Source organism: Salmo salar, chromosome 23, assembly GCF_965601325.2.
Source record: "Salmo salar chromosome 23, fSalSal1, whole genome shotgun sequence".
NCBI lineage: Eukaryota > Metazoa > Chordata > Actinopteri > Salmoniformes > Salmonidae > Salmo > Salmo salar.
The window spans coordinates 30,835,668-30,852,754 of NC_138313.1; the positions used below are offsets into that span (position 1 = coordinate 30,835,668).

Sequence of the window (17,087 nt, forward strand, 5' to 3'; positions counted from 1 at the left end):
ATAATCTGTCTGTAAACAATTGTTGGAAAAATTACTTGTCATGCACAAAGTAGATGTCCTAACCGACTTGTCAAAACTATAGTTTGTTGACAAGAAATTTGTGGAGTGGTTGAAAAACGAGTTTTAATGACTCCAACCAAAGTGTATGTAAACTTCCGACTTCAACTGTAGTAGAGGCACCAACAATTGAGAAATGAATGCCCATGTCTGAGAGTCAGTAATTCCAAATTTTTACATACACGAGGGATGGTTTATGGTTGCCTTTACTAAACAGCTTTTTAAGCCGTGTACGGATTAAAGTATCCTACAGTATATGAAGCGTGTCTAAATTATTAGTTACGCCAACAAACAAATTGTCCTGCCGTAGCAGACAAATTGCCCTGCCTTACGCTGCCGTGGCTGTGACGCACGCTGGCGTGACAGTCATCACACCTGCTTGCCTGGCCTATCTGCTGAGCCTCAGGGAAACCTGAGTATGGGGTGGGCCTCAACCTCCCCAGTGCCCCATGGCGTTACGGGAAGAGCAGGATAGGGGAAGCAGGGTGCAGGCTGGCTTAAATAATTCAGTGCTGCCTTGTTTTAGAGTTTTTCACAGGCACTTGAGCACCCTGCGAAACAAAGCAACCCCTCGGCCTCATTACCATTTGGCCAACAGCCCTTGGGAGACTTTTTAAGGCCTTGGAACGATGCCTGCTCTTTTTCTTCTCAGGTTTGGCCACTGTACCACGCATCTTTCTGTGGGTGTCTTTTCTCCCCCCTCTTTAAAGCAAGCCCAGTCCCAGGTTTTATCATTCGCTATGCCCGCTAGACTAACTTCTCTCTATTTTCTCTAGTCCATGATACCGCAGAAAAATATCTAAATGATCTGGTAAATTCATTGAAATGGTTCTTTTGGGATGACAAATGGAAAGAAAAGAGGGGGATGATATGGAAATCTATATCCCCTGTAAGATGTGTTTGTATTAGGCCAGTCAGTCCTTGTCTTGAATCGGTTGCAACAGTGACCGACCATTCCGTATAACTGGTCATGTTTTGCATTGTGTGATGATTATTTTTGGGGAAAGGTGGAATTTGTCGACTCATTGTCACTGTGCGTGGTGTAACGTGGCCCTGTTTGCAGAGTCATTTGCATAGCGTCAAACCAGGAAGGCCTTCAGTCAGCAGCTTAACCCCTTGAGTCCCCCTCATTTGCATGCTTTTGTCAGCCAATAATGAATTTGGTCGCAAGACTGACTGAGTAATAGAAATGCAGAGATCTGGCTGCAGCTAACCTTCTTATTTCCTTTCTGGTTTGTGATTTTGTTTTCCCTGTCTACCCCCCCTTCACCTCAACTCCTCTCTCCCTCTCTTTTTCGTTTCCCTCCTTTTTTGCTTCCTCCCGTTTTAATTATTTTTTGCATGCTCCTTTTTTTTCTTTAGCTTGAAATGGCGATTGAAAACCTCCAAAAGTCTGAAGGGATTGCAACTCACAAAAGCAGCCTGCTCAACAGCCATGTAAGTCAAACAGGAACTTTCTTTGAAAAGGACTAGAAAGGCCCGCCTTTGTCTCCCTGGCTGTGGGCTACACTACCACTTGTCACTGAGATCTCTTCTCTTACTGCTGAAGAGAACATACTGACAGACTTCTGCTAATGCTAGCCTCACGGTGCTGTGGCATAAAACACTACATTGTCGTCTGACCATAGACTTTCCTTGCATCTGCTATCGCTTGTTGCTCAACCACAATTTGTTGATTGTGGGACTTGCTGCTGGCTGGGCTTGCCTTGGCCATGTCTTGAGAAAAGCTATGCATATTTAACCTCTTGCGTTTTCAGATTCCCCATCCTCCACATGATGACCGATATGTGATTGTTATAGCCACACAACGCCCTCCCTCCTTTTCAACCACTACTTTACCAGAGCTGCCATTCAAACCAGCTATTTCATTGGACGCTAGGAGGTTCTTCTCCATTCCCGCTCCTAACCCTCGGTCACCTATCTACAATCTCTATATTATCAAGCAGCTCCTGACAGTCATATTATTGTCATCAAGTCTCTAGTCCACTTCATGCTGTGTCTGCCACACTCAGTCTGGCCAACCTGTTAATGGAGATAAATATCCATCCCCACAGCTTGTATTTATTTATATTCCAACTAGCGATCATCTTCCCTTTACCTCTCCACCATTCACCATCCACATAGACAGGGAAGTCCTCTCTATTGGAGAATAGGGGTGAGCAGAGTTCTATATTGCTCTAGTGGACAGGTATAATATGTGGTCTTCTGATGAGGCAATGAATGAGCAATTATCACATCAAATACACTAATTCACCCCCCCTCCTGACAGTTTTAAGCCAAAATCTAAATTCTCACCCTCATGTTTAAACTCACTAAATGTGTGTGTGTGTGTGTGTGTGTGTGTGTGTGTGTGTGTGTGTGTGTGTGTGTGTGTGTGTGTGTGTGTGTGTGTGTGTGTGTGTGTGTGTGTGTGTGTGTGTGTGTGTGTGTGTGCGTGCGTGCGTGCGTGCGTGCGTGCGTGCGTGCGTGCGTGTTTCTGCTGTCCTTTGATGTGATAATAGAAGGCAGTGCTCTCCCTCTCCTTGGGCAGACAGCTGCAGGATGGAGGTACTGCAGAGGAGGCTGGTGGGAGGAGCTATAGGAGGACGGGCTCACTGTAATAGCTGGAATGGAAATCATGGAACGGAGGCAAACGAGTGGTTTCAATATTTTTTATGTTTGATACCGTTACATTTATTCCATTCCAGCTATTACAATGAGCCCGTCCTCCTATAGCTCCTCCCACCAGCCTCCTCTGAGGTACTGTAAGGATCAGAGTGCAGCAGTAGGTGACTGACGGTGTGTCTCTGTGCTGTGTGTGTGTGTCTAGCTGCAGTGGCTGCTGGATAACTATGAGACAGCGGAGGGGGTGAGCCTGCCCCGGAGCTCCCTCTACAACCACTACCTGCGCCACTGTCAGGAGCAGAAACTGGACCCGGTCAACGCTGCCTCCTTCGGGAAACTCATCCGCTCCGTCTTCATGGGCCTCAGGACCCGCCGCCTCGGCACTAGGTATGACCATGATGGTGAAGAAGAGCAGGTGTAGGATAATGTTAATGATAGATTAGAAAGATTGATTGATGATGCTGATAGTGAGGATTTATTCTGATGATGATAAGACCGATTACAAAGCTGATTACAATTTCCTTATTAACCCCCCATGTTCCTGTTTGTTCCAGGGGCAACTCCAAGTACCACTACTATGGCATCAGACTGAAGCCAGACTCACCACTCAACAGACTGCAAGAGGACTCTCAGTACATGGCCATGAGGCAGCAACCCATGCACCAGAAACAGAGGTGAACCCTCCCGCTCACATCCTCCACCTCTTCTCTCTTTCTCTCTCATCTGTCCATACTGTCTGCCAAAGCTTTAATCCAGTTCCTTTTGATATTTTTTTAACATTTGACTTCATGTCCCCTGCCTCTGCCCAAATTACTTTTGTGGATTTTGAAATGCTTCTCTGCAATGGAGTGAAGTGGTGCACTCGTCCTCATTTCAGATACATGGTTTATTTAACCTCACACCTGCCTTTATTCTCCACTCTCTCCTCTCTTTGTTTGTGCTTCCTCTCCTCTCCCAGTCATCCTTTAGTTCTTCCCAGCCCCACCCAACATAGCTGTGCTGCCCTCTCCCCTTTCCGCAGGTTCAAGCCCCTCCAGAAGGTGGATGGCATGGGAGACAGCCTGTCAGGAGGCTCCCAGCACTCAGCCAGCACCCCAGAGCAGTCTGTGGCAGCCCAGAGCCAGCACCACCAGCAGTACATTGGTAAGGAGCTCCGCTGGCCACACTGTAACACTGAGAGACCATCAGGTCCCCTGTACCAAAACAGAGCTCGCATTAATTCCATAGTTTGTGAACACTGAGGATACAATAGTAATGATAAAAGGCTTTTAGACTGCTTGCATGGTAGCCTAGGGTAGGGCCAGCCCAGTTTAATCACTGGATGCAAGATTTAATTGTGTCACTTCACATTATTATTAAACACCTCTTTGTTGTTGTTTGGGATTTGACCGTGTGTCATCGTGTCCTCAGATGTGTCACATGTCCTGCCCCCGTTCCCCACCCCTGACCTGGGTACCCAGCCCCTCCCCGAGCGTATCAACATGAATGACGTGAAGAAGCTGCAGAACCTGTACAGGGACCACTGTGAGGTATGTGCAACGCAGCGCCAACTAGCTGCAAACTCTGCACTGCTCTGGTGTGGTCTGGTGCAACAGGCGCTGCCAGCGAGAGCGATAGACTGCAGCCCTCAACAAGTGTCCTGTCCTAGTCGACGGCACTGCAAATTTGATGAAATGATGTATGGGGGAAGTGACATTTTAGAGCTGGTGCTAGAACACATCCTTAGTTACTGTTGAATGTGACCGAAGAGAATACCAACTCCCTGGATGGGATACAGTGATGAGGGAGGGGGTGAAATGTTTAATGTACATTTTTGGGGGACTTTCCAAGCTATAGAGAGAGAAGGAGAGACAGAAAGGGAGAGGTGCCCTGAAAAGCTTAATTAAAGCACTGAAGCCGTGGGTTTATCATATTATCCGTGGCCTTCCTCTGTCCAGCCACACCACGCTCCTTTTGTTCCAGCCTCCTTTCATCTCAGCTCAGCTTTCAAGACATGCCAATTAACCTTTCGGCACGCTGGGTGGACATCTTGGTGTCTTTTTGTGCTTGCCTCCCCGTGGGCCTTTGTGTTGCCTTGTCATTGGACAGGCACATGGGCTCCTGCCTTTGTCTGGCCGGCGCATTTCTATCACTCTCACAGCTCTCTGTGTGTTTCTGTGTGTTTAATGTTTATGCGCTTTTCTCTTTGTGAGCAAACAACCATCTGTTAACTTTATACTAGGAGGATTATTGATGGTAAATGAAATGTACTATTTAAAATAAAGGTAACAAGCGTACAAAGGACAAATCAAGGTGTAGGTCCAGGAAGAACTTATTCCTCACCCTGCTTTCAGTGGAAATACAGCTGTAGATTTTCTGTTTCAAATTAAATCACATTTTATGTCACATGCGCCGATGTAGACAGGTGTAGACCTTACTGTGAAATGCTTACTTACAAGCCCTTAACCAACTATGCAGTTCAAGAAAGCTAAGAGTTAAGAACACATTTACTAAATAAAAAAAAGTAAAAAAGGCTATATACACGGGGTACAGATACCGAGTCAATGTGTGGGGGTACAGGTTAGTCGAGGTAATTTGTACATGTACAGTGCCTTCAGAAAGTATTCAGAACCCTGGACTTTTTCCAGATTTGGTTACGTTACAGCCTTATTCTAAAATGCATTAAATAAAACAAAATCATCAGAAATCCACACACACAATACCCCATAATGACAAAGTGAAAACAGGTTTTTATACATTTTTGCAAATGTATAATAAAAAAAAAACAAATACCTTATTTACATAGGTATTTAGGCCTTTTGCTATGAGACTTGAAATTGAGCTCCGGTGCATCCTGTTTCCATTGATCGTCCTTGATGTTTCTACAACTTCATTGGAGTCCACCTGTGGTAAGTGTCCTAGCAAAGGGTCTGAATACTTATGTAAATAAGGTATTTTTGAAATATTTTTTTTTAAGAAATAAGCAAACATTTATAAACCTGTTTTCGCTTTGTCATTATGGGGTATTGTGTGTAGATTGCTGAGGATATTTTTTTTATTTAAGCAATTTTAGAATAAGGCTGTAATGTAACAAAATGTGGAAAAAGTCAAAGGGTCTGAATACTTTCTGAAGGCACTGTAGGTCCTGGATGGCAGGACTCTTGGCCCCAGTGATGTACTGGGCCGTACTCACTACCCTCTGTAGCGCCTTATAGTCGGAACATTTTCTTGCATACAAGCAATGCATTAATTACCTCTATACACATTCATATTCATTAACTTTGGCGCCCATACATGCATTTATTATTATATGTCAAAGTTATTGATAAGAACCAAATATCCTGCTATCAGACATGCCAATTAAGCATGCTTTTGTTGAGTTGAAATGATAAAATGAGCAATAAAAACTCCAGCGTGGAAGGAAATGAATAAATAAGGTAAACCCACATAAAGAAGTGTATGTGTGTGGGGGCAGCGTTAAGGAACCTCAGTCCCAGCATGCTCCTCTCTGTCATTCTTTTCTCTCCCTCTCCCTTTTCTCTCTCGCTCTAGCCATAGTTTCTAAAGCATGCTGTTTTTCCTGTGTGTCGAAACTGGGGAGGCAAAACGCTTGTTTGTAGGGGCAGGGGAATTCTTCTTTTTGTTTTGGAGTTTAGTGTTTAAGCTGTTGCCCAGGGCAATGGTAAACAAGGTTACCATAGTGATCCTCGGAGAGGAAGCAAAAACATATCATGTGATTGAAGGAAAGCCTATACTGTGCTGGGCTGTAACTGGAGACTGGGAGCATGTCCTGCCAAAGGAGAATCTCTGGGCATGGTGTGAAGAGTGAATAGAGACACTACCACTAATCACTGAGCACTGATAGACAGAACATACAGGAGGTTCACTGCTGCTCTGTTACTGAGGGTTGACTGTGTCTTCACTGTCTATATTATGTCATATTTAAACATACCTTAGGCTTTATCTGTGACCATTTCAATTATTTTTGACATTGTCAAAGTGAAGTTGTCTTTTTTTAACCCATAATGTTACTGGAAAATTGTATAGTGAGTTGGTAAATCTTTAGTATAGTAAATCTGTCATGTGGAGATTTGATTGGCGTGTTGATTATAGTGTGTAGCACATGCTCAGAACTCAGTATGTGAGAGTTCAAACAGGAATGAGGAAGCCGTGTGGAGTTGAGACTGCCCAATATTACAGGGATCAGGGAGCTACACACCACCAGCACACACTAGAGTCGGAGTTAAAGCCATGTTACAGTTGAATTCCTGGTAAATATCACTCAAATATTATCTGTTCTGATTTGGGATCAATGGGTTGGAAGGAAGGCAGCGTTTAGCTTGGACTCAGCCTCTAACCAGTCGGGAGGCTGCTGCAGAGAAACTTTGTTGTGTGTCTGGTTGCCATGGCTCAGCTCTGTGTTTTGTCCTTCCCGTCTCCCCTCCTCCTCCTCTACCCCGTAGGCTACTCTGGATGTGGTGATGAACCTCCAGTTCCACTACATTGAGAAGCTGTGGCAGACCTTCTGGTATTCAACAGCGCCATCTAGTGACGTAACCACCACCATCCCCAACAGGTCAGACAACAGAGGATTGAGAAAGTAATATTTGAATTAGAAAAAAATGTAATATTTGCTTTCAGGCTTTATATGCATGTATGTTTTCTGTGATTGAAAACTGTGCTTTTAGTGATTTGTGTGTGTGTACAGTGATGAGGACATGGAGGGGGTGATCCCCAGGGAGAAGCTGATGGCTCTGTGCAAGTATGAGCCTATCAAGCTGTGGATGAGGAGCTGTGACCATATCCTGTACCAGGCCCTGGTGGAGATCCTCATCCCTGACGTGCTACGCCCTGTCCCCAGTCAGTACACCTGCCTAACTTCAGCATTACTACATTATAATGACATTATCATTATCGCACTCAATGTATTGTATTTATCCCAGCAAATTTTTTTAATTGCAGGTACTCTCACTCAGGCCATTCGCAACTTTGCCAAGAGTCTGGAGGGCTGGCTGACCACAGCCATGAGCGACTTTCCCAATGAGATTGTACGCACCAAGGTACAAAACACCTTCCAACACCCTCGTAGTCTTTCTGCAGACAGCTGAACTCGCATGTATACATTACACGCGATACATTCCCAGGTGAAGTTAACCATCTCTTGTATGTGCTGTAGGCGGCGGTGGTGAGTGCATTTGCTCAGACCTTGCGTCGGTACACCTCTCTGAACCACCTGGCCCAGGCGGCCCGCGCCGTGCTGCAGAACACCTCCCAGATCAATCAGATGCTCAGCGACCTCAACCGTGTCGACTTCGCCAACGTACAGGTAGGACCATGGAACTAATCATTCCTTGGGTACATCTTTGTTGGAAGTGTTTTCTTCCCACTGTGCATGTGTGTGTGTCCATGTGTGTGCATGCATTTCTGTTTGTACTTGTACCTTGTAAATCCTCTCAGACTTGGGGTGTGTGTGCTCTTGGTCTACAGGAGCAGGCGTCGTGGGTATGCCAGTGTGACGAGACTGTGGTCCAGCGGCTGGAGCAGGACTTCAAGGTGACCCTGCAACAGCAGAGCTCTCTGGACCAGTGGGCCGCCTGGCTGGACAACGTGGTCAACCAGGTCCTCAAGCCCCACGAGGGCAGCACCAGCTTCCCCAGGGCTGCAAGACAGTTCCTGCTGAAGTGGTCCTTCTACAGGTATGGACCCTATCTAGACAGACAGATAGACAGACAGACCTCGATAGACAGACAGACCTCGATAGACAGACAGACCTCGATAGATAGATAATGTTGATAGATGGATTGATCTCTAAAGAGAGATACACTACATGACCAAAAGTATGTGGACACCTGCTCGTCGAACATCTCATTCCAAAATCATGGGCATTAATATGGAGTTGGTCCTCCCTTTTAGCTGCTTTAACAGCCTCCACTCTTCTGGGAAGGCTTTCCACTAGATGTTGGAACATTGCTGCGGGGACTTGCTTCCATTCAACCACTAGAGCATTAATGAGGTCGGGCACTGATGTTGGACGATGAGGCCTGGCTCGCAGTTTGCGTTCCAATTCATCCCAAAGGTGTTCGTTGGGGTTTAGGTCAGGGCTCTGCAGACCAGTCAAGTTCTTCCACACCAATCTCAACAAACCATTTCTGTATAGACCTCGCTTTGTGCACGGGGCATTGTCATGCTGAAACATGAAAGGACCTTCCCCAAACTGTTGCCACAAAATTGGAAGCACAGAATCGTCTAGAATGTAATTGTATGCTGGGTCCTGTTCTGTGAGCTTGTGTGGCTGAGCTGTTTCCACTTCACAATAACAGCACGTAGTTGACCGGGGCAGCTCTAGCAGGGCAGAAATTTGACAAACTAACTTGTTGGAAAGGTGGTATCCTATGACGGTGCCACGTTGAAAGTCACTGAGCTCTTCAGTAATGCCATTCTACTGCCAATGTTTGTCTTTGGAGATTGCATGGCTGTGTGCTCGATTTTATACACCTGTCAGCAACGGGTGTGGCTGAAATAGCCGAATCCAGTGTGTGTGTGTGTGTGTGTGTGTGTGTGTGTGTGTGTGTGTGTGTGTGTGTGTGTGTGTGTGTGTGTGTGTGTGTGTGTGTGTGTGTGTGTGTACAGTACCAGTCAAACGTTTGGACACCTAGTCATTCGAGGGTTTTTCTTTATTTTTACTATTTTCTACATTATAGAATAATAGTGAAGACATCAAAACTATGAAATAACACATATAGAATCACGTGTAACCAAAAAAGTGTTAAACAAATCAAAATATATTTTAGATTCTTCAAAGTAGCCACCCTTTGCCTTGATGACAGCTTTGCACACTTTTGGCATTCTCAACCAGCTTCACCTGAAATGCTTTTCAACAGTCTTGAAGGTGTTTCCACATATGCTGAGCACTTGGCTGCTTTTTCTTCACTCTGCAGTCCAACTCATCCCAAACCATCTCAATTGGGTTGAGGTTGTGTGATTGTGGAGGCCAAGTCATCTGATGCAGCACTCCATCACTATTCTTCATGGTCAAATAGCCCTTACACAGCCTAGAGGTGTGTTTTCGGGTGATTGTCCTATTGAAAAACAAATTATTGTCCCACTAAGCGCAAACCAGTCTGAGATGGTGTATTGCTGCAGATTTCTATGGTAGCCATGCTGGTTAAGTGTGCCTTGAATTCTAAATAAATCAGTGTCACCAGCAAAGCACCCCCACTCCACCACACCTTGTACATGTTTCACGGTGGGAACCACACATGTGGAGATCATCTGTTCACCCGTGCGTCTCACAAAGACACGGCGGTTGGAACAAAAAATCTCACATTTGGACTCATCAGACCAAAGGACAGATTTTCACCAGTCTAATGTCCATTGCTCGTGTTTCTTGGACCAAGCAAATCTCTCCTTCTTATTGATGTCCTTTAGTAATGGTTTCTTTGCAGCAATTTGACCATGAAGGCCTGATTCACACAGTCTCCTCTGAACAGTTGATGTTGAGATGTGTCTGTTACTTGAACTCTGTGAAGCATTTATTTGGGCTGTAATCTGAGGTGCAGTTAACTCTAATGAACTTGTCCTCTGCAGCAGAAGTTACTCTGGGTCTTCCTTTCCTGTGGTAGTCCTCATGAGAGCCAATTTCATCATAGTGGTTGTTGGATTTTGCAACTGCGCTGTAAGACATTTTCAAAGTCCTTCAAATATTCCTGATTGACTGACCTTCATGTCTTAAAGTAATGATGGACTGTCGTTTCTCTTTCCTTATTTGAACTGTTCTTGGTCTTTTACCAAATAGGTCTATCTTCTGTATACCACCCCTACCTTGTCACAACACAACTGATTGCATTAAGGAAAGAAATTCCACAAATTAACTTTTAACAAGGCATACCTGTTAATTGAAATGCATTCCAGGTGACTACCTCATAAAGCTGGTTGAGAGAATGTCAAGAGTGTGCAAAGCTGTCATCATGGCGAAAAGGGGTGGCTACTTTATACAATCTCAAATATAAAATATGTTTTGATTTGTTTAACACTTTTTTGGTTACTACATGATTCCATATGTATTATTTCATAGTTTTGATGTCTTCACTATTATTCTACAATGTAGAATAATACTGGTACTGTATGTATGAGGCCACTGTGTGCCTACGTTACTTCCTTATTCTAAAATTGATTCAATTGTCTTTTCCCCCTCAATCTACACACCATACCCCATAATGACAAATCAAAAACAGGTTTAGACATTTTTGCTCATTTATAAAAAATAAAAACTGAAGTATTACATTTACATAAGTATTCAGACCCTTTACTCAGTATTTTGTTGAAGCACCTTTTGCAGCGATTACAGCGTTGAGTCTTTTCACACCTTGGCACACCTGTATTTGGGGAGTTTCTCCCATTCTTCTCTGCAGATCCTCTCAAGCTCTGACAAATTGGATGGAGAGTGTCGCTGCACAACTATTTTCAGGTCTCTCAAGAGATGTTTGATCAAGTTCAAGTCCGGGCTCTGGCTGGGCTACTCAAGGACTTTTAGAGACTTGTCCCGAAGCTACACCTGCGTTGTCTTGGCTGTGTGCTTAAGGTATTTCTCCTGTTGGAAGGTGAACCTTCACCCCCGTCTGAGGTCCTGAGCACTCTGGAGAAGGGTTTCATCAAAGATCTCTGTACTTTGCTCCGTTCATCTTTCCCTCGATCCTGACTAGTCTCCCAGTCCCTGCCTCTGAAAAACATCCTCATGGCATAATGCTGCCACCACCATGCTTCACCGTAGGGATGGTGCCAGGTTTCCTCCAGACATGACGCTTGGTATTGAGGCCAAAGAGTTAAATCTTGGTTTCATCAGACCAGTGAATATTGTTTCTCATGGTCTGAGAGTCTTTAGGTGCCCTTTGGCAAACTCCAAGCTGGCTGTTATGTGCCTTTTTACTGAGGAGTTGCTTCCATCTGGGCGCTCTAACATTAAGGCCTGATTGTTGGAGAGATGGTTGTCCTTCTGGAAGGTTCTCCCATCTCCACGGTGGAACTCTAGAGCTCTGTCAGAGTGACCATCGGGTTCTTGGTGACCTCCTTGACCAAGGCCCTTCTCCCCCGATTGCTCAGTTTGGCCAGGCGGCCAGCTCTAGGAAGAGTCTTGGTGGTTCCAAACGTCTTCCATTTAAGAATGATGGAGGCCACTGTGTTCTTGGGGACCTTCAATGCTGCAGACATTTTTTGGTACCCTTGCCCAGATCTGTGCCTCAACACTATCCTGTCTCGGAGCTCTACGAACAATTCCTTTGACCTCATGGCTTGGTTTTTGCTCTGACATGCATTGTCAACTGTGGGACCTTACACACAGGTGTGTGCCTTTCCAAATCATGTCCAATCAATTGAATTTACCACAGGTGGACTCCAATCAAGTTGTAGATGGATGCTCAATGGAAACAGGATGTATCTGAGCTCAATTTCGAGTCTCATCGCAAAGGGCCAAGCTTTTCACTTTGTCATTAAAGGGTATTGTGTGTAGATTGCTGAGGAAAATATTTTATTTAATCCATAATTTTAATGTATTTAACGTAACAAATATGGAAAGTCAAGGGGTCTTAATACTTTCCGTAGGCAGTCTGTGTAACTGCCAAAATAAGTATTTTTGAAAGCAGGTGCTTCCACACAGTTGTGGTTCTAAGTTAATTAAGCAATGAACATCCCATCATGCTTAGGGTCATGTACAAAAAGTATTTTGGCTAGCATGGCTAGAAGAAATCTCATGGACTTTGAAAGAGGGGTCTCAAAGGAGCATAGGGGATTTAAAGGGTGTGTGTCTCAGTCACCAGATCTCAACCCAATTGAACACTTAACACTGGAGTGGTGCCTGAGACAGCGTTTTCCATCAACAATACACCAAATGATGGTATTTCTCGTGGAAGAATTGTCGCATCCTCCAATTGAGTTCCAGCACTTGTAAAATCTATGCCAGGGTGCATTGAAGCTGTTCTGGCTCGTGGTGTCCTAATGCCCCATTAAGACACTTTATGTTGGTGTTTCCTTTATTTATTTATATATACACACACACACACACACACACACACACAGTATGCATTTTCACTAAGGTGTGGTAGTATTTTCAGGCTGATGAATTGTGGTGGTTAGCTTCATGTGGCTTTGGCAGATTGAAGCTCAGTGGGTCTGTGTTAATGTAATTTCTCTCTGATTGCCTCCTCCCTCTCTCCCCTCCTTTCCCCCAGCTCCATGGTGATCAGGGACCTGACCCTGCGTAGTGCCGCTAGTTTCGGCTCCTTCCATCTCATCAGGCTGCTCTACGACGAGTACATGTTCTACCTGGTGGAGCACCGCGTCGCCCAGGCAACCGGAGAGACACCCATCGCTGTCATGGGAGAGGTGAGTGGGCAGCCTTTCATGTACCAGTTTCCTTGAGCTATCCTGTGGAACTCCTGCAAAATTTAGTGAAATAATTATGCATATTTTATCGCACACCAGGTTGTATGGTGAGAGTTTCTGGTTATGAGGTAAATGGCCTGTTGACAGCATGTAAATCTGTATTAGCCCATTACTAATACAATTTCTCCTTTCTTCTGAAACACAGTTCAGTGACCTAAACTCGATGCTGCCCATGCTCATGGATAAAGGTGGGTCTACTCTCCCTGGCTCCTAGTGTTTGACTTGTTGTCCCATATGTCTCAATGTGGTATAAATCTAGACCTTACCTTTTTGTTAACCTCTGTTCCTATCTCAGACCCGTCCTTCTCAGACGACATGAGTGACATGGGCAGTGACGAGGGCCGGGGGCCCCACGAGCCGGCCGTGAAAAGGGAGAGGATCGAAATCAACCACTCGCTGCAGGAGATCTGAGACCAGATGAGGCCCGTGACCCTCTCTCAGGAGCCCTGCTGAGCTCTGGGCTCTCCTGGTCCTGTCAGCACACTAAGAGCCTCTAGCCCAGCCTGCTACACAGCGAGTGTGTTCAGTGTATATAGAGAAGAGCAGCAGGCTCAGCCCCTACCCAACCACTCCTCTTAGTTAGTGTATTTAAAGGGGGACTCTTTATCCCAGGGAAAACAATGAATGCTCACCAAGGGGGTCTGGTTTGACCTGACAGGGGTATACAGTTCAAATGTCTTTGTTTTTTTTTCCTGTTTTGCAACTGTGAATAAGGATGACTTTGTGCAGTACCCATGTACCCATGGATACATGTAACTTTGTATGAGTGGTGTGTTTATCCTTTATTAGCTGTGCCATAGTGTAATTCCAGTGCCTTAGATGCTAACTCTTTAACCACCACTACTACAGATGTCTATCTCCTCGCTCAGCTGTGCCTCTACCGCAGTATGAATGTATTGTTTCAGAACCTCAGACATTCTAAAGCACCTTTAAACCTGTAGGTGTAATAGGATTATTCTATACGTGTTGCCTCAACGCACATTGATGCAACCAACTGACCCAAAGGACTTGTCCCTCTCCCACCAGCACGGCCACTCCCGTGGCTCTGTCAGTAGGGCCTGATGCAGAAAAAAAGACCCTAGTCTCATAGTTGATGGGATGGCAGGGACCTCTAACACCCTGGCCGTATGAGATGATTAGTTACCTCCTCCTTTTCTATGCTCTGCTCTGTTCTTATGAGGCAACTATAAAAGAGTATCCACTGTTAACTCTACCAACTCCCCCATTCTCAAGTATCCTTCTCCATGTATATATATATATATCCAAATTGTAACTATTCTATGATGCTGGTCTCATTGATCCATCTCTCTAGAACTTTGGGGGTGTTTCTAGATGTCACACCCCAGAGTCTAGGACAAGCCAGTTGCATCTATATTGATGAGACCTTTAGATTGATGTTTTAAGGACAGAAAGGAGAGTGGTGGACTCTTCAGGAAACCACCAGATTATATATATATATATATATATATAAAAATGATCTACCTTCTGTGTTAACTGGAGCTGTCTGGCATCCATTTTGTGGAGCCGTATGTCTGGCCCAAACTGGGCCATGTCGAATTTCTTAAGGGATGTAAAATAGTATGTATTTACCAAAACGTGAAAGAGCGTTGGACCTCTGAAGCAAAACCCTTAAAAGGAAACTCCTAATTGCATCTGTTCAGTTCAACTGATGCTCTGAGTTCAGATAGTGTGACTCACCCCCTTAATGGTACCGTTACTCAAATGGACTCGTTCCATTTTGATTGGAGAGGGAAATATTCAGAATATCCTGATCCATGTTTCGTTTATTGCTCGATATATGAAAGTGTAAAACGGCTCGAGCCGGTTTCTCTAAAGATGATTACATATTTTATAGCCGTACAATTGTACTGTAGGAGGACTGATTGTGCAAAACCAACAAACTGTTAAACATTCATACATAAATATATTTCTTAATATGATGTAGAAAATGTGTTTATCAATGGCCTTTGGGTTCACATGGGGCTGGATCACACATGTATCGTGGAAGATTGAAATTGAAAGGCAACGTTCAAAGACTGCATTCACGGTAAACGGAAATGACCTTTACATTTTTAAACGCGGATCTCCTGCAATACAGATTGAATCCAGCACTTGGTCTTTCCCCAATCATTTCTATCTTCCCATACTGTACTGTTTGTGCTTTTAAAAGGGGATGTCCTCCTTGCTTTGATTATTTAGTGGCTGGGACTGATGTGTGTGTGTGACGCAGACGTTTTGTCTTGTTTTGATCATTTTCTATGTCTTATGGTCAACAACAATATTTAACTGTAACAATGTTGATATTTGGGGTGTAAGTGCCCAATTAACCTATGAAACGTCAGTCACGTGTCCATATTGAGAGAATCTCCATTTCTATTTATGAATAAATATAACTGATTTAATTACTGATTGACATGAACTTTTTTTTCTAAACACTTTTGGTTTAATTTTACTTTCCCCCCTCAGAGTTTGTAGTAGCTTGAGAATCCTGAGCTCTTTGTAACTCGTGCCTGTCAGTACTTTGCCTTTTAAGTGCTTTGGAAAGTAATTTCTATGTGAACTTTAATGTTTTTTGTAATGCTGTTTAGACTTTTGGCTGAGGATTATTTTTTATTGAACTAAATCTGGTTCTTCTTACAAGTATATTGAACCCTTATTTTTATGTATTTTTAAACATTCTTGACTACACTTTACCTAGCTTAAGGGCATACAGTCTGTAACAAACTGCATAGTGTGTAATAAATTGGTGGAAACCATCTGTTTTTGGCCACGTTCATTTATTAATTAGAAAGTCAAATGAAATGTGTATATTTTGGAAAAACAGCTTTTTCAAATGAGTCTTCCTGGCCAATGAAGTGTTAATACTGTAACCACTCACAATGATTCAGTCTATATGTGCAGAAATATTCCTTATATATTTACATTAAATTCAAGTTTCCATGGAAATTCTGTTCAAGACATTATGTACGTAGTATGTTTATATTCATACACACAATTCTTTCTCTTCAATAAAACCAACTTCTTACATCCAGTTTTCAAACTCCTGATATAAAAAGGCACACAGAACACAATGCAAACACAACAAACAAGATTCAATACAAGAAAAAGAGAAGGGTACACTCCCCTGGGAAAGGGCAAGGATTGCGTGTACAACGCAGAGCTGAAAAAGAAAAGACTAGTTCCGAAAACGAGCTTGATCCTTTTTAGCAGCAAGGTCAGCATACACATGTTAAGTGCACATTCTCCTCCAAAGCCAGGAGAATGAGTGAGCACGGTGTCTGGTCCCAATGTCAAACCCATCCCAGTCTGTCTGTCCTCTACCTCCTGGGGAAGGAGGTCAGTATGGCCCAGAGGGCTAAAAGTGCAATGTGTACTCCAGGAACTCCTATCGATGGCCTGGGCACTCCTACTGCTCCTCACAAGGAGCAGCCTGCCATGTACTTCCCTGCCAAGGAGACACAAACATGTGGTGAAACCCATTATTATTCATTTTTTTCCATACAATCTTTTGTGAAACTCCAAGGCCCACACACTATCTTATTGGCCAGGCTTAGTAACATATGGTGTTACTGTACCTGTGGCAAATCTCTTCTTGACCAGGGACATACGGTAGCGACTGCCCACCAGCTCCACATCCATGCCCGACAGAGAGGCCCCGGAGCCCACAAACTGTACTGCCAGGCTGGGGGGAGGTCCACGAGGAACCTCCAGGCACTGCCAGCTGGCACACAGCGTGCCAGAGCCTGGAACAACCAATAATTGCCACATTCTTCAGTTCTCCACTAACAGGAGCAAGTTAATAACACTGGCTTGTTATTTAAAAAAAGGCACTTGTCTTTTCCCACTAGCACTGACTGAGAAATACTTTGAGGGAAAATCTACTTTATACGATTGTGATGTCTTGTCTCACCTAGCCATCTTAATGAATGCACTAATTATAAGTTGCTCTGGATAAGAGCGTCTGCTTAATGACTAAAATAAAAAAAGATAATCCCTGCCAATTCTCCTTT

General features: G+C 44.1%; 2 protein-coding genes across 7 annotated transcripts in view; one reads left to right on the plus strand and one right to left on the minus strand.

Moving 5' to 3' along the window:
• LOC106584375 (DNA-binding protein RFX2) overlaps nucleotides 1-15,835 on the plus strand; it is a 59,351-nt gene extending 43,516 nt beyond the window's left edge. The window contains exons 6-18 of one of the 2 annotated variants that reach the window (XM_014169609.3): nucleotides 1,420-1,494; nucleotides 2,867-3,048; nucleotides 3,216-3,335; nucleotides 3,683-3,804; nucleotides 4,072-4,190; nucleotides 7,104-7,216; nucleotides 7,349-7,500; nucleotides 7,603-7,700; nucleotides 7,817-7,966; nucleotides 8,128-8,336; nucleotides 12,864-13,017; nucleotides 13,223-13,265; nucleotides 13,373-15,835. In XM_014169609.3, coding sequence (XP_014025084.1) covers nucleotides 1,420-1,494; nucleotides 2,867-3,048; nucleotides 3,216-3,335; nucleotides 3,683-3,804; nucleotides 4,072-4,190; nucleotides 7,104-7,216; nucleotides 7,349-7,500; nucleotides 7,603-7,700; nucleotides 7,817-7,966; nucleotides 8,128-8,336; nucleotides 12,864-13,017; nucleotides 13,223-13,265; nucleotides 13,373-13,488 — 1,653 coding nt within the window. In that variant the 3' untranslated portion in view covers nucleotides 13,489-15,835. The remainder of the gene's footprint in view (nucleotides 1-1,419; nucleotides 1,495-2,866; nucleotides 3,049-3,215; nucleotides 3,336-3,682; nucleotides 3,805-4,071; nucleotides 4,191-7,103; nucleotides 7,217-7,348; nucleotides 7,501-7,602; nucleotides 7,701-7,816; nucleotides 7,967-8,127; nucleotides 8,337-12,863; nucleotides 13,018-13,222; nucleotides 13,266-13,372) is intronic. The other variant, XM_014169610.3, reaches the window with a different exon arrangement.
• A 519-nt stretch (nucleotides 15,836-16,354) lies between these two features.
• LOC106584373 (F-BAR domain only protein 1) overlaps nucleotides 16,355-17,087 on the minus strand; it is a 42,369-nt gene continuing 41,636 nt past the window's right edge. For all 5 annotated transcript variants that reach the window (XM_082968044.1, XM_082968046.1, XM_082968045.1 and 2 more), the window contains exons 26-27: nucleotides 16,653-16,820; nucleotides 16,355-16,522 (exon numbers count right to left, since the gene is read on the minus strand). In XM_082968044.1, the coding sequence (XP_082824170.1) occupies nucleotides 16,494-16,522; nucleotides 16,653-16,820 (197 nt within the window). In that variant the 3' untranslated portion in view covers nucleotides 16,355-16,493. The remainder of the gene's footprint in view (nucleotides 16,523-16,652; nucleotides 16,821-17,087) is intronic.